Genomic DNA, 13,897 nt, shown 5'->3' with positions numbered 1-13,897 from the left:
GACCGGACACCGCCGGGAGAGAGACGAGGGGGGGGGGGGAAAAAGAGCAAAATAATGGGGGGGAGGGGGGGGGGGGGGGGGGGGGGGGGGGGAGGTGGTTCTTTTTATTTTCTGAAAGGAAATGGAACTGAAAAAAACGACTTTTAATTGCATATACTCTCCTGAGCCCCGAGCTTTTTGGAGGTGGGGTGGTTGCACCCTGGATGACCAATGGACCAGAGACCCTGAGGCTGGAGCTCCCAGACCTTAGAACTTCTAAGCAGTGCTGCACAAAAGCAATTCTAGCCTGACAGAACTTCTGAGGGTCACCTGCACCCCTTTCCCCTACCCCCACTCCATTCTAGGGGTGACTGGGACCTCAGAGACAGAAAGCTATTTGGTCCCCAGTCATACTTTCGATACTTTCTATGAGAAAGAAAATGAAAATTAATACTGGAGCAAGGCTTCACAAAAGAGGCCATTTGTCTTCTTGATTATCTATTTGCTTGTCAGAGTTTGAGCTATGGCACTGGCTAGCTCCTTTGTAATATAAAAATACTCTGAAAACCTGCAAACACCCAGAAACATCTGTGCAAAAAATTAGACTCATTAAAGCCTTAAACACCTCAGAGGAAAGCGATACCTTCTTATGCTGTGAGGAAAGAGGCCAGCCTCATGGAATCCTCTCTCAGAACTTTAATAACCAAAGAGCCGTCTGTCTAGAAGAAGACAGCTTAACCGCATTTTATTTGCTTATGACAAATAAATCACGATATGAAAGGCTTTGCCATACTTAAGCCTCTTGTGTCCTACAATGAAACATTTTCCCCCATTAGGGACTGGAATCAGCCCTCCCAGTCCTTTCAATCCATTTTTGGACTGAAGGGAAAAAATTAAAAGCCCCAAAACAAAACACACCCACCCTAAAAGGAAAACAAACCAGCCACCACAATTTGGAGTCCTCTGAGATAAAAATTCCCATCAGACTCTTTGACAAAAAATCTTCAGTCACACACACTGTGAGGCTGAACCCACTAGGGTGCTTAAAATATACACTGGGTGGCATTTGTCCATATCTTTACGCCAATGTTTCAACAAAAACACACTATGCTGGTCACAAGAAACCAAACATTTATTTCTATTGTCACTCTGTACAACACACAGATATTCACACATACGAAGGGTTCTAAACTCAAGCAGCCCCAGAGGTAGGAAAGGGCCTGGTTTTGGAATGTCAGAAAGAGAAAAGGAGAGAGGACGCACATGACACAAAAAAATAGTAATAATAATATTATCAATACTAATAATAAACGATGCAACATGATAAACTATGGGAGAGGGCTCTGCAACATCCTCCTCCCAGACTGGGAGGGGCACATTTTATTTTCTAGTTTCACATTCAATTTCAGTCTAGGAGAGAGGCCTCTGCTGTACAACTCTGGACTGGCAGAGTAGTGCCCAGCTCCCAGAACTCAACTGGCCCCTCACCCTGCCAGGCTTGGCTTGGCCTTCCAGAGGAAGGCCCTCCCGGGTCTCTGAGTCTCTCTTTTTCCTTGGACTCAATTTCCCTCCTGACTCCTGAGTTTTCAAGGCCACCCGCTTCCCTACTTGCTCCCCTCCTCTGTTCCCCACCCCCCAACCCCACGGTGGAAGTGGGGTGGAAGTGAGCAGTCATTCTGGCCCTCCGTGAACGGGCACGGAGGATGAGGGCGAGTGTGTGTGCGTTTGTTACCGTGGCCAAAACACTGCACTATCTGGCAGTCAGAGGGTGCTTTCGCTGGGTATCGGGAGTGGGGGACAAAGAAAGGAAATCCAGGCTGTCTTCCAGCAACGGCAGCAGCAGAGGCGGAGGCGGCCGAGCCGGGCCTCATTTGTTAGCGGGTGTCGAGGTAATGGTCGCCACCGAGGCCCGTCCTCTCCTCGGCAGAGTAAACAAGACAGATGGGCCTGGGCCTGGCGTGATTAAAGATGAAACGTGGATCCATCTTCGCCAAAGCTGAAAACGAGGAGCTGCAGCCTCCTCCTATTTCTCTTTCTGTCTTTTTCTTTCTTCCTTCTTCTTTTTCTTTTTTTTTTTTTCTTTTTAAGGAAGAAAGCAAGAGGTTTGAATCTTGCTTCTGGGGGGGCCTCCCCGTGGCCCTCTATTGTCATTTCTATAAATAAAGCTTCCCCTCCCCCTCTTCTGCGTTTATTCGCATATAAAGTGTGGGGGAGGGCAGATAGATTTTTCCGGGGCCCAGGCCCCAGGGCCCCCTCCTGTCCCCCCACCCCATCCCCTGCACTCACTGCCCACCCCCACCCCGAGGTTCGTGGCTTCCGCGTGCGGGGGCACTAGAGCGCGGGGGGTCCTCCATTGGGCCGGCCAGGGGTCCCTCCGGCTGAGCCTGCCGCACCACCCGAGCGGATCTTGGTGTTGGGCAACTTGTGGTCTTTTTTCCATTTCATGCGCCGGTTCTGGAACCAGATCTTGATCTGGCGCTCGGAGAGGCAGAGCGCGTGGGCGATCTCCACCCTCCGGCGCCGTGTCAGGTAGCGGTTGTAGTGAAATTCCTTCTCCAGCTCCAAGACCTGCTGGCGAGTGTAGGCGGTCCGAGAGCGCTTGGGCTCCCCGCCGGCGTAATTGGGGTTTACTGGACACACACGGAGAGAAGGAGAAAGAGAAAGTTTTATTGCCCCCGAAAGGAAGAGCCCTTTCTTCCAGCGAACACGGTGTTTCCCTCCCTCCCTCTCCTGCCACCTCTTCTTCCTTCTGAGGGAGAGGGAAAAACGAAAAGGGAAGAATACAAGACCCAAGAATGAGAGAGGCCTCCAAGTTTTGGAGAGCTGTGCTGTGTCCTTGTTGTTTGGGTGTCTGGTGGGGAGGGGGGCGTGTGAGAACTCCCCCAAGGTTTTAATTGCTCCTCTCTCTCCCTCAGCTTGGGGCCCCCAGAATGGGAGAATGAGGGGGTGGAACAGGGAGGGGAGGTTTCCCTAAACCTTTCCTCTGTTTAGTTCCCACCCTTGCTGCTCAGATTCCAAGCAGTGCCTGCCCCTACTGAAAACTTTTACCCACTTCTCCAGCCAAGGAGTCAGACTGGAAGAAAGAAAAAAATAAATACTGGGAGTTGACTCAACTCTCTGCTTAAATACGGATTACCTCCTCCTCCTTCTCCTCCTCCATCTCCTACACCCCTCCCCAACTTCCAACTTCACTGAGACTGTATCTCCCTGGCGAAAAAGTCGCTGGTGAGAATGGTGAAGAGGATAGGGAACCTACTTCAAAGGCGCAGGGCCCACCAGGCCATAAAAATTTATGGGGGATGTAATTATGTGGCTCTGAAAACAGGCGACCGTAAATCTCCGGCAATGGCGAGTTTATAGCGGGGACAATTGGCTTCCCCAGCTCACCCCCCCACCCATGCCTCCGAGGTCCCTTTGGTGTAAAGCTCCAGGGGTGGGAGGGGGAAAGGGTGCCCACGCACTCACCCGTGCTCACGTGAACTTTGCGCATCCAGGGGTAGACGACGGGCTCTTTGCAAGCGGAGTGGGACGGGCTGGGGTGCAGGGGGTTCTGGGCGCAGGGAGGCGGCGGGGGGCTGCTGCTGGCCGCCTCGCAGCGCTGGCCGGGCTCCGGGAGGAGGGCCCCGGCGGGTGGCGGCGCAGGAGCCCGAGGGGACAGCCCAGGAGGTGGCGGGGGCGGCGGGGGTGGTGGCGGAGGCGGCGGGGGCCCAGGGTCCCGGCAGGCCGCATAGCGCTGCACGGTGCACGCCGCGCGCCGCCCGAAGCCCGCCTCCGGCTGGAAGCTGCTCTCTCGCCTCTGGCCGCCGGCGTAGTACCCGGGCGAGTGGTCGCTGGGTAGGTAATCGCTCTGTGAATATTCCTCGCATGGAGGGAACTTGGGGTCGACATAGTTTGAGTTGATCAAAAAAGAACTCATAGCCATTAATTTCTGGGAATTGCCCACAAAATATACTAAAATTTATTCCGACCCCTGACTCGTTTTCCTGTTTCCGAAAGCCCTCCTACTTACTGTCAAGTGAACAAAGTTAGGCGCCCACGTGATCCTCCGAGCCAATGGCCGACCCGCCTGCGATTCCCGGATAAGGAAATCTGCTCACCCGGACCCCACTCCAGCCAAAGAGGTTTATTTCCCCTTCTTCTCTTCCCCCTCCCCACCCACCCACCCAACACCAGGATTTACATAGGGCTCCTGCGGGGCGACCCCCTCCTTGCCTCGCTCTCTCCGAGATCAGAGAGAGAGAGAGAGAGCGCGCACAGGTTGCGACTGGAGGGCCTGTTGGGGCGCTGGGCAGAGCGCAAACCCTAGATCCCTTAAGAAGTTGGGGCTCCCGGTGTAACCCCTCCTGTTCTGCCTCACCTCTGGCCAGCATTCTCTACCTTCTATAGGCCCCAGTCTCCTCCCCTCGGCGGGAGGGAGCCCTAGCACCCTGCGTCTCTATGGGGAGTTAGGTTACTGGCGGGCTGGGGGCTCCGTCTCGAAAGGGGAACCCATACGGGGGCCAGAGCACAGAGCTTGGGGCTTTTCTCTGCAGCCGGATGGGGAGGGGTAGGGGTGAGAGAGGAGGCGTCCAGAGCTAGAGGGCGGGTGCGCAGAGGGAGTTGTCAGAGATGAATGGAACCGCGGGCGGATCGATAGGAAATTCATGCACTAATTCGGGGAGACCTCGCCTTCCAAATCGCATTTAGCTGCGCAGTTAGCTAGACTGTATCAGTCAGTCCGTCTGTCCCCCTTTTCCTATCCACTCCTCCCTTTAATCCACGCGGCTCAAGCCCGGAGAAACAACTTGTTTTCCCACACTATGGATAGAGCGCTGGGGTAAAAAACCTGCAACTTTTGAGAGCAAAATTGATTAGCAATTTGCTAATTCCATAACCACCCGAGCAATACTAACCATGGCTCCGAGACGTTCTAATTGTCGCTAATGCCGCCGCCTCCGCGGCGAATAGAAATCTCACATCCCTGTGATACTGGGAATACAGCCATAGAGGTTGTATTATGTGTGTACCCCCACACGTAATAACACCCCTTGGTAATCGAGTATTTCCAGGTCATCTTGTTCTGAACTGAAACGGAAAGGCTACCTCAGCATCCGTTTGTTAAGCAAATTTCCTTTTTCTTCTTCGCACACCGAAGACGAGTCATTTTTTTCGAAATTTCCAGTAAAGCCTCCCTGAGCCCAGAATGGAAAGTGGGTGCGTTTGGGACGAGAATATAAATTTAAAACTTCAACAACAATAACATTAACCTCTTAAAGAGAGGTGAAAAAGGACCAAGGCTCCCAGGGGCAGGCGTGGGGAGAATTCAGGTAGATGATTTCTCCATCTCTAACCAGTTGAAGGAGGAAAAGAAAGAGGAATAAAGAGGAAGGAGTCTTCGTGTGGCCAGTCACCAGATTGTCCTCATTCAGAAAAATAATACATATATATATTTTTTTCTTCTGGAAAAATACGAGCGGAGTGTTTATGTCAACTACATATTCCCCTAGATACGAATTTGTGACCACAAAATTCCTTACACAAATTCGGATCTACAGGGTATATACAGAAGACAGACAGATCTTCTTGGCCCAGAAATTTTCCAGTTCTCCTACTTTCCGCGCCTTCTTCATTTGGGGTGTGGTTTGAGTGCTTTGGTTTTATTTCGTTTTGTTCTAGTTTTGAGCGCTGGGAACAGAAAAAGGCACTGCGAGTCCGTTCTTGGAATTGCAAGGTTTTCAATTCTCTTCTATTAGAATTACAAGTAGTAGCTAGTTCGGAAAGGGACGGGAACCTTGCCGCCGCCGCCGCCGCCGCGCAACTCTCGGTGGCGCATGAATTATGAGATGTAAACATTAGCTAAGCACAAAAGGAGGAAGGGTCATTCTGAGGCTGCCGCGAAGTCAGATTCAGGCCTTTCTGGGTGCCTTCGCGCCCCTCCCCTCCCCCCAGGACTTTTTTTTTTTTTTTTTAGAAAAAACAAAACCCCAATCGGCTCCTCCCTGCCCCTCCAAGCCTTTAGTTTGTGATCAAACGAATATCTAGATATTTTCCAAAGCGCCTCTCAGCGAAGGGAGGAGGAAGAGGCGGTTGGGTGTGAAGGAGGTGTAATAAAAGTCCTTTTGGAAAAATTCAGTGGTAAAAAGAGAGAGAAACAGCTGTAAAGAAAAATGCTGGGAGACCAAGCAGATGGGGCCCCGATATTTAATGACGGGCAATTCCGTTTACAACCTGAGAAAAGATCAAAGGCGTTTCATTTCCGAATGAAGGGCAATGAGGAACCATAAAAGATGCAGCCAGATGATATAGGGTCCCTCCCAGCCTCTCACACATCCTGGGAGCCAGGAGAAGGGATCTATTCTGGGGAGGTGTGGGGAGGAACCCCATTTCCCCAGCTTCCTAGCCCCAGGCGGGTCCTTTCCTTCTAAACACATACGAACTCGCTTAGCCACCTGCTTAGGTTGCTAGTGGTAGGACCAAAATGGGCATCTGGGGTTTCCGAACCAACTTTCTGAGGCTCCCAGAAGTCGTGAATTTGAATTTACTAAGCTGAGAGTCTGGGGATTGGGCTGGAGGGAACTGAGACTGTGAAAGCTGTGACAGAGTAAGGGAAAATATGCATAGAAAAAGCCTCCACCCCACCCAGACTCCCTACTCAACTCCCTAGGTCTGAGAAATATTTGCATCTCTAGTGAGGAAGTCAAAATAATATCAATTTCATTAACAAATACAGGAACAACACAAAAACAACCCTCTAACTGCAAAACTCCAGAGATCTCTGCCTATCCCCAGTCCTGGGACCTTGCAGGTGGGTAGGAGGAGAGTTCCCATCTGCCCACAACTAGGTCCAGAGACCCTCTGATTTTCTTTTCATCTTAAATCTAGGAATTGCCAATGTTGGCTTCTGGGCCTGATTTCTAACATCAACATTCTCCCAGACAGGCTGAACTCACACATATTTGGGAGAAAAAAGCAAACTATTACACTACTGTTGTCTTTGCCAATAGAGGGTCCAATAGGTAATCTCAGACCCCCATCTGGGCAGTCAGGGAGACCAGAGTCTGGCCCAGGGCCCACAGACAAAATGCGCTGCTAGGATCCCCACCAGCTCCCTAGCGTCAACCAGGGACCTTTTACAAATCTTGTCAAAGGCCACTTAGGGTCTCCAGGATCCACTGCAACCGTCCAGGCCCCTCCCCCACCCCATACCTCCTGTCCTTCTCAACTCGCCAGCTCTCGGAAACCCTTCCAACCGGTCGGCATTTCGGAAGTGTGGGAGGGCCTCTGGGCCGGCTGCCGGGCCTCTCTGCTGCTCTACACTTCACAAGGGATGCGGTCCAGGTGCCCCAATACCCCAAGAGAGAGGAACAGGGGGCAGAGCCACCGTGGGTTTGGGTATCCTTGATACTGGAGCCCGAGAGCAAAGATTTTTCTCCTCTGTGCGCTGGAAGCCGCCACCTGCCAGTCCCACCAAGGCGCCGCACCCCCCACACTCCTCTAGCCGCCTGAGACGGAGAACGGGGTTTATGGGCGACTCCCAGGACGGGTTTCACCGGAGCGGGAGGCTGCCTCTCCCCTCCACCGCCCAGAAGGATACGAACAGCAACACGCAAAATAATAAAATAAGAGCAGGGGCTGCGCGCTATAGGAGCCACCTCCCCTGCGCTCCCGGGTCTTTCCGCGGCTTCTCGGCCGCCTTCTCCTGGCAGCCACAGGTTGCTAGCATGACCTCGCGCCGCCCAGCCACCCTCCGCCGTCCAGGCGTGCCCAGCCCGCGAGGAATCACCTTTTGTCGGAGGGGAGAAGGGACTCAGCGAGGGAGTGAAACCGAAGGCCCGAGCGGAGGCGAGTCCCCAGCCGGCCTGCGCACCGGTGGCGGCGGCGCGGAGGAGAGAAAGGCCCAGAGCCGGCGCGGGCGAGGGTACTCACCGGGAGGCTCCCCAGCCCCGCCGGCCGCCGAGCCGCCCGCAGACGCACTGGGCAACAGCTGAGCTCGCTCTTGTCCACTATTGTGTGTCCGGAAAACCGGACCGCGGCGGCGGGCAGAGCCACGGGCTCCCTCAGAAGCCGGAACATGACTTTTTTTTTTTTTTTTGGTGTGTTTTTGTTTTGGAAGCGCAAGTTTTCGTATTAATCTCATACTTTGGCAGTCTTTGTTAAACAGGCGCGTCACGAGGCTCTCAAACATTTTAATAATTTTTAGACGCCGTGACCTGCGGTTCACCCCTCTCCCGACCTCCCCCACCAGCAGGCAGTTACTATAATACGCTCGCGCAGTTCGCTGGGTCATATCGAATTTTGCGTAGGTCATTACTTGGGAGAAAAATGACAGAGCAGAAATTTGATTCAGCTCATCCTCTCCAGCTCGACTTTTCGCCAGAGGCTTCTCTTCTCTTCACCCAACCCCCACCCCAAAAAAGTCCCATTCGGATAAGAGTCAGTCGGCCACGCCCCTGTTTTGATTTTCCATCATTCCCATATTTTTGTCAGCTCTGGTTCCAGAGAGAGTGTGGTGTTTCACGTGGGATCCTTTTGAGGCCTGAGAAGGAGGCTGGCACGGGGAAAACTGAAAGCGTGGCTTTGGGCATCTGGGCCCCAGAGAGCAGGCCTGAGCAAGAGGCCCCTTCCCTGAAACTTACCCCTAAATGCCTGTATGGCCAGGGCCTGGATCCCCACCCCATTGCACACTCCATCTGCTTTGTTGGCTTCCCTAAGTGTCAGAGATACCCTCATTTCTACAAAAGCTTTTGAAGCTCCAGGGCCTAGAAATGACCACTCCACCTCTTGGGGCCAAGATTTTGGTCCACACAACCCAGCAGTTTCCAGGAAGACAGACCCTGAGAGAGGTGCTGGGCTGGGCTGGTCAAAGCTGGGGATATAACTTTCAGAGCTTTAACTGTCCTTTAAATACAAAACAATAGCTTCCCCCTCCTCCAAAAGAATCGTTCTCATCAATACAGTAACACTTTTGCCTACCCCCATCAACCACACAAGGAGGTTCAGGAGCAGATCAAGAAGGCATTTAAAATAGTGAGATTTTCTTGGGTTTGTCTCTCCAGGATTAGAATCTGATGGATTGCCTACAACACACTTCTCCAGTTCTCCAGCCTCCTAGGGACCTGCAGAGGTGAGTCAGGTGACTCCCCTTCCTCCCAGTTCAAGTCTACAGTCTGAGACAGGGCTCCAGCCTAGTTGGTCGGGTGGTAGCCTTCTAGTACGGAGAGGTCAAGAAAGAACTCCTCAAGGTGCCCAGCTTGGTCTAGAATGGCAGAGGCCACTTCTTCCCCATCCTAGGTCCCTCTATCCCAGGACCTTGAGCTGCTCCACTCTATACCGAAATTTGCTAACGTTCTGTCCTGGAACAGAAGGAGATGGATTCTTCAGTTCAGGCTTTGACGTTTGTCTCTTCAGGACTCCAGGAATTTCTTCCCGGTCTGACGCAGAGAAACTCGCCTAAGGACCAAGCAGAAATAGGGACCTACACCCAATTGGTTTATTCAAAACCCTGGGTTAAATCTATTTGAAATTTGATATTAAACCTTTGTCTCTTCTGGCCATGTTTCAAAAAGGCATCTTTACAGAAACTCTCAGGTTATCTTCATCCTAGAAGGAAAAATGCCCACAGTGTACCTCCTATAGTAAATGCTTGGAAGAGAATATAATGACATCTCATAATACAACAGTCATTTAAAGACCCAAAATAGGCATATGCCCCAGTGTCATAATTACTGAGTCTCTCTAGGCATTTACTTATGAGCTAAGCTCAACGCATGGATTCAAAGTTCATTTCAGGTCGCCTGTTTCAACTGCAGTAAAAAAGATCTCTGTGAGGCCATTTGGTACTTTTCCTTTGCATTTCTCCTCCCTCATCCAAATAGGAAGAGAAGGAGTCAAGATGAACACAAAATTGGAGGCTTGGGAGAGAGTGAGAGAATTAACAAGCTAATCTTTCAATAGGTAAGTTCTTAAACTGGAGCAATTTGGAGAGACAAATGAGAGTTTGGAAAGGCTCCAATGTTGGCCCATTCTTATGGACCCTACCTTCCTGACAGCCTGGGGGTTAAGGGTGCTGGAAAACAGGCCTGCCTCTCCCAGGATTGGGGGATTGAAAGAGTCAGTAGTTTGACCCTTTTAGGGCAGGCAGGGTGAGTTGATGTTGGTGAAAATCAAACCTTCACATTGGAAGTATTCTTTGGCCCTGCCAGAAGTCCTACAAAGATGTGGGGGTAATTTAATTGAATTTCTCAAATGTATGTGGCTAGGAAGCTTTAATTAAATTTAATATGGTGACTGAAAGATTATCTTTGGAAGAGAAAATTGCTCAGAGGGTTCACCACACCCTAAGCGCTGTCTTTTCTACAACTCACCACCACCACCAGTCTCGCCCTTTTTGGAGAAGGGATTTTTCCTCCCTCAGTTTCCCCTCCCCAGATATCTGCCTCTTCGCTGCCCAATTCTGCTCCCCCACTTCTGCAACCCACAAATCTTCCTTACCTCCAGCATCCCTGGCTCCCAGATCCGTCTTCACACACATACAGCCCCCTCCCCCACCGCCCCACCCCGCCCCCGCCCCCGCCCCAGTCGCCTCCCCCGCGCTCCCTCACGCATGGTGTAAACTTTTGACCCTCCAACTTTGCGACCCCTCCGGCAATAACACTGGCTTCACCACCCAGGGTCTCGTTCTGCTACGCCGGTAGGCCGCACAAACCCCAGGGCAAAACGCTTTCCTTACCCCTCCCCCTTTCGCCAATGTCCCCACTCCCCCAGGGCCTTAGACCTGGGCAAGATGAGTCTTTTGACTATTAAATAACTCCTTGGAAAAAGACGCGGAACCCACTTCACGCATTTTCAACGGTCTCTTCTATTGGGATGCCTGGAAGGGCTTTTGACCACTCACCCTTCTTCATTTTTGACCCCCGAGTGGGGCCGAGGTTGCTGGAGGAGGAGACCTATGGCGAGCAGTAGAATGGGCTGACCTGGAGAAGGGCATTTTTGGGGTGAAGGGTGGAAAGAGCTTGGATTAGGGGCTCCTCGGGAGCAGAGGGGGCCACTGTGCTCACAGAGCTGGAGGGAGAGCTCAGTGTCCCAACAATGCGGGGCCCGGGGCCACCTTGTGCGGCCGTTCGCTGGCGCCTCGGAGGCCCCAGCCTGGCTGTGAACTTGGTCTAAGGCGGACTCTACTGGCAGCTCCGGGATGTTACAGCCTCTGCCTCTAGTCCAAAGCAGCGGCCATGCGGACAACCCGCGCGCTTTCGGTTTCCCTTCAGCCCAAATATCGCCTCCCAGACCGCCACCTCTCACTGGGAAGGATTTCCTTTCTCCTTCCTTAGGATCCTTTGGGATTCAGAAAACAGAAAAGAAAACGAATTAGAGATGCACGCACCTAAGGACAAGCCTGCAGAAGCCCCGAAATAGGGTATCCTCCGTGATGCCTCCAAATCCCCCAAGAGGCGACGCCCCACACAGGTTGGCACTTTCCCTCCACTTCTCCCCTAAGTGTGTCTTTTCATGCTGACTCCCCACCTTTCCAACTGGCCTGGGTCATCTTTTGGTAGGGCAAAATGGTCTGGAGCCTGCGAGGTACCTTTCCTCCCTGGATGCATTCAGCCCTACCCCACTGGGCTCCGAGGTCAGGGATCGCTGCGACCAAAATCAGCCTCTGTGCTCCGAAGCCGCAAGGCTCAGCCCGGATCCACTCGGGGAGAGGCAGGCCAGAGGGCGGCCTTGCAGCCTGGGAACCGTTTCCAGGGAGGAGAAGCTAGAGGATACTGCAGAGAGTGCATTTTTCCTCTCCAAGAGGAACTTTAGGGGGAGAAGAGACAAAAGAGGAGACGCCTAAATCACCGAGAAAAGGAAAAAGGAGGGAAGAGAAACGTTAAAAGTTGGGGAAAAGGTGCTTTTTGGGATCCGACAGGTTCCCGAATTGTCGGAAGTCCAATTCTCTCCAGGCTCCCAAATTTCCCCTCTTCCTCTTGGAGCCTGCAATCAGTAAATTCGCCAAAAGAAAGAACGAAAGATCCTCCTAAACCTGCCGGCGTGCCCCCACCCCAGGTCTGCAGCGGTTGAGGTGACTGCGGCGGTGTGGCCGGCGGCGCGTAATGTATGCTGCAGCGGCTCGGAGCCCCACGTAGGCCGGCGCTGCTGCCCCCGTCTGCTGACCTCTGCATGATCCCGGACTCTATGAATTATTGATGAGATATGAGCGTTGATTTCCCCTTTCAGGATGCAAACTCCATTATATTGTTAAAATGGCGATTTAATCGTTGAGAATAGCTTTGGTGTGGGTTTTTTCCCCCAACTCATTTGCGCCTCCTTCCTTTTCATTTAACTCTCTTAATTAAATCCTCTAACAGATTTTAATCACTTTTTGGAGGGAGGGGTAGGAGAAAGGAGAAGGCCATAAGACCATCACTACCAACAACAGGACGCTAAAGCAAAATAAAACAAACCAAAGTCAAAAACCATCATAAGCCTCTACCTTTGAGAAGTTGAAAGGAAGGTGAAGAGGGGGAGGTTAACCCCTCTAGAAAGGATGTGTTAACCTCTGCTGGAGACAGACCTTTAGAGGGCTGGGGAAACCCACCAGAGACAAGGAAGAGTGGGGTGGGGCCTGCAGGAACGACCTGAGGGGTGTTTAATCCACTCCTCCCCGGCGCCCACAACCATCACCACCATGAGACTTGTGTGTGAAGTTGACTGTAGAGACTAAGTCATTCTTGCCCTTGCTGAGAACTCCAGGGGCCTCAAGCCTGGGGAGGGCCACAGGATTCATGTGGAGAGGGTCCTCCAATCTCAACCTCAGAGTCACTTAGGGAGAAATATCCATTCTGCTTCAGGAACCCCCATTTCTCCCTTCCCCTCCCCAAACATCTCGGTTTCCAGGCGGTGTTAATTAATATGGATGTGTAACCGCGCTGCAGCAATCGATAAATATCACTGTGGGCAGATCTCAGCCTCAAAATCTGATTACTTTGAGAAACTCCAAAAATGGGGAGGGTTACCAGTATCCCCTCCCTTAAAAGAGGGGAGCTCATTCTTGCTAGCCCTGTCTTCCAAGATTGACCAGGTTGGTCCCCCAAGCTGAGAAGCCCATGCTGGGGAGACTAGTCCTGGGAAGGGACTGAGTTTTGGGGGTTGTGCTGAGCTTCTGTCTTCTCCATTGCTCTGAATCCTTGGTATGCAAATCCCAGGGATAAAGGAACCAGGCAAGGAAAGGAGCTTCCTCTTAGGTATTCCCATTCTGCTCACCAGCCCTCAGAGAATAACTTCTCATAGCCAGGGAAGGGTTAAGTGTCCCTGCCACAGTTATGGAGAGGAAGCCGATGAAATATGGGCAATTGGAACTCCAGGCCCGGCTGGCTTTCCTGTTTACACTTCTTTATACTTCCTCCCACCCATTGGCCTCAGAGAAACAAAACAAATAACCAAATAAAACAAAACAAAAAAAAAAAAACCAAAATTGAATTGTCCACTGAGTGGTGGCCAGGCTGGCCTCAGAGGGAAAAGAGAAACTGCAGCCTTAATCTCCAGCTGTCACCTCCTGGGGCCTGCCCCAGGTTGAAGATTTGGCCAGAGGGTATTGGCCTGGCTTGTAGCTCAAGAGGCTGAAGCCTGGACTGGCAGAGAGAGAAAGTGGGTGGGAGAGGAGGCAGAGCAAAGCTCTGGAGAGAGTAGAGCTGCTCTCTTAGAGGGAGATAGCCTGAGGAGAGCAGGAGGAGATGACAGAGGTCTAGGGCAGAGGAGAGAGTTCTTGGCACCAGAAATCCCTTCACACCTCTCATTGCCTCCCCCAGCTTGTCCTGGTTGGGATTCAGACCAGACTGGGGTCCAGCTTAGAGAGCCTGAAGTGGAGAAACGGAAAGCCCAGCCTAGGCGTCTTCTCCAGGACCTGCTTAGAGCTGGAGGAGACCCTTTAAGGTTTTGGTCACTGAGGTGGAAGTGG

At 52.1% G+C, this 13,897-nt stretch overlaps 2 protein-coding genes and 1 long non-coding RNA gene across 4 annotated transcripts in view; 1 reads left to right on the top strand and 2 right to left on the bottom strand.

Moving 5' to 3' along the window:
• Positions 1-13,897, bottom strand: part of HOXB3 (homeobox B3) — a 41,624-nt gene that overhangs the window by 25,822 nt on the left and 1,905 nt on the right. Inside the window, exon 1 of one of the 2 annotated variants that reach the window (XM_023204370.2) lies at positions 7,885-8,044. The exons of the other annotated variant lie outside the window; for it this stretch is intronic. The gene's annotated coding sequence lies outside the window, so the exon portion shown is untranslated. Of the gene's footprint in view, positions 1-7,884; positions 8,045-13,897 lie in introns of those variants that run through there. 2 annotated transcript variants of the gene reach the window in all.
• Positions 1,088-4,020, bottom strand: HOXB4 (homeobox B4). Its single transcript, XM_023204371.3, has 2 exons — positions 3,445-4,020; positions 1,088-2,609 (listed from the first exon to the last, which is right to left on the bottom strand). Exons 1-2 carry the CDS (start codon positions 3,899-3,901, stop codon positions 2,311-2,313), a joined length of 756 nt encoding a protein of 251 aa, XP_023060139.1. The 5' UTR covers positions 3,902-4,020; the 3' UTR covers positions 1,088-2,310.
• Positions 4,017-12,199, top strand: LOC111537530. The gene is made up of 5 exons (XR_002730037.1): positions 4,017-4,100; positions 9,015-9,082; positions 9,834-9,912; positions 11,286-11,421; positions 11,511-12,199. It is a non-coding gene; the product is annotated as an uncharacterized LOC111537530 (long non-coding RNA).

This window comes from Piliocolobus tephrosceles, chromosome 16 (genome assembly GCF_002776525.5).
Source record: "Piliocolobus tephrosceles isolate RC106 chromosome 16, ASM277652v3, whole genome shotgun sequence".
Classification (NCBI taxonomy): Eukaryota; Metazoa; Chordata; class Mammalia; order Primates; family Cercopithecidae; genus Piliocolobus; species Piliocolobus tephrosceles.
This window is presented reverse-complemented; position numbering and strand designations above follow the sequence as displayed.

Bases quoted from the DNA above. Each gene is read 5' to 3' on its own strand.
- HOXB4 (XM_023204371.3), bottom strand. From the start codon at position 3,901: ATGGCTATGAGTTCTTTTTTGATCAACTCAAACTATGTCGACCCCAAG. The intron at 2,610-3,444 runs GTGAGTGCGTGG...GTGTGTGTCCAG, and splicing joins CAAAGTTCACGTGAGCACGG to TAAACCCCAATTACGCCGGC.